Source organism: Pygoscelis adeliae, unplaced genomic scaffold, assembly GCF_000699105.1.
Source record: "Pygoscelis adeliae isolate BGI_AS28 unplaced genomic scaffold, ASM69910v1 Scaffold13, whole genome shotgun sequence".
Taxonomy (NCBI): domain Eukaryota; kingdom Metazoa; phylum Chordata; class Aves; order Sphenisciformes; family Spheniscidae; genus Pygoscelis; species Pygoscelis adeliae.
The window spans coordinates 301,466-301,732 of NW_008824499.1; the positions used below are offsets into that span (position 1 = coordinate 301,466).

Below are 267 nucleotides of genomic sequence, written 5' to 3' on the forward strand. Positions count from 1 at the left end.
CCCACCAAGATGCAGAAGGGGATGCGGCTCAATGACGGGCACGTCACCTACCTGGGGCTGCTGGCGAAGAAGGACGGCGCCAGGAAGGGCTACCTGAGCAAGCGGAGCTCCGACAACACAAAATGGCACACCAAGTGGTTCGCGCTGCTGCAGAACATGCTCTTCTACTTCGAGACCGACTCCAGCTCCCGGCCCTCGGGGCTCTACCTGCTCGAGGGCTGCGTCTGCGACCGGGCGCCCTCCCCCAAGCCCTCCCTCTCGGCCAAG

General features: G+C 64.8%; 1 protein-coding gene across 1 annotated transcript in view; it reads left to right on the forward strand.

The window, feature by feature from the left end:
* Nucleotides 1–9: 9 nt before the first annotated feature.
* The window catches only part of RASGRF1 (Ras protein-specific guanine nucleotide-releasing factor 1), a 45,606-nt gene continuing 45,348 nt past the window's right edge, over nucleotides 10–267 (forward strand). The window contains exon 1 of the mRNA XM_009321423.1: nucleotides 10–267. This exon is cut by the window's right edge and continues 4 nt beyond it. Coding sequence (XP_009319698.1) covers nucleotides 10–267 — 258 coding nt within the window.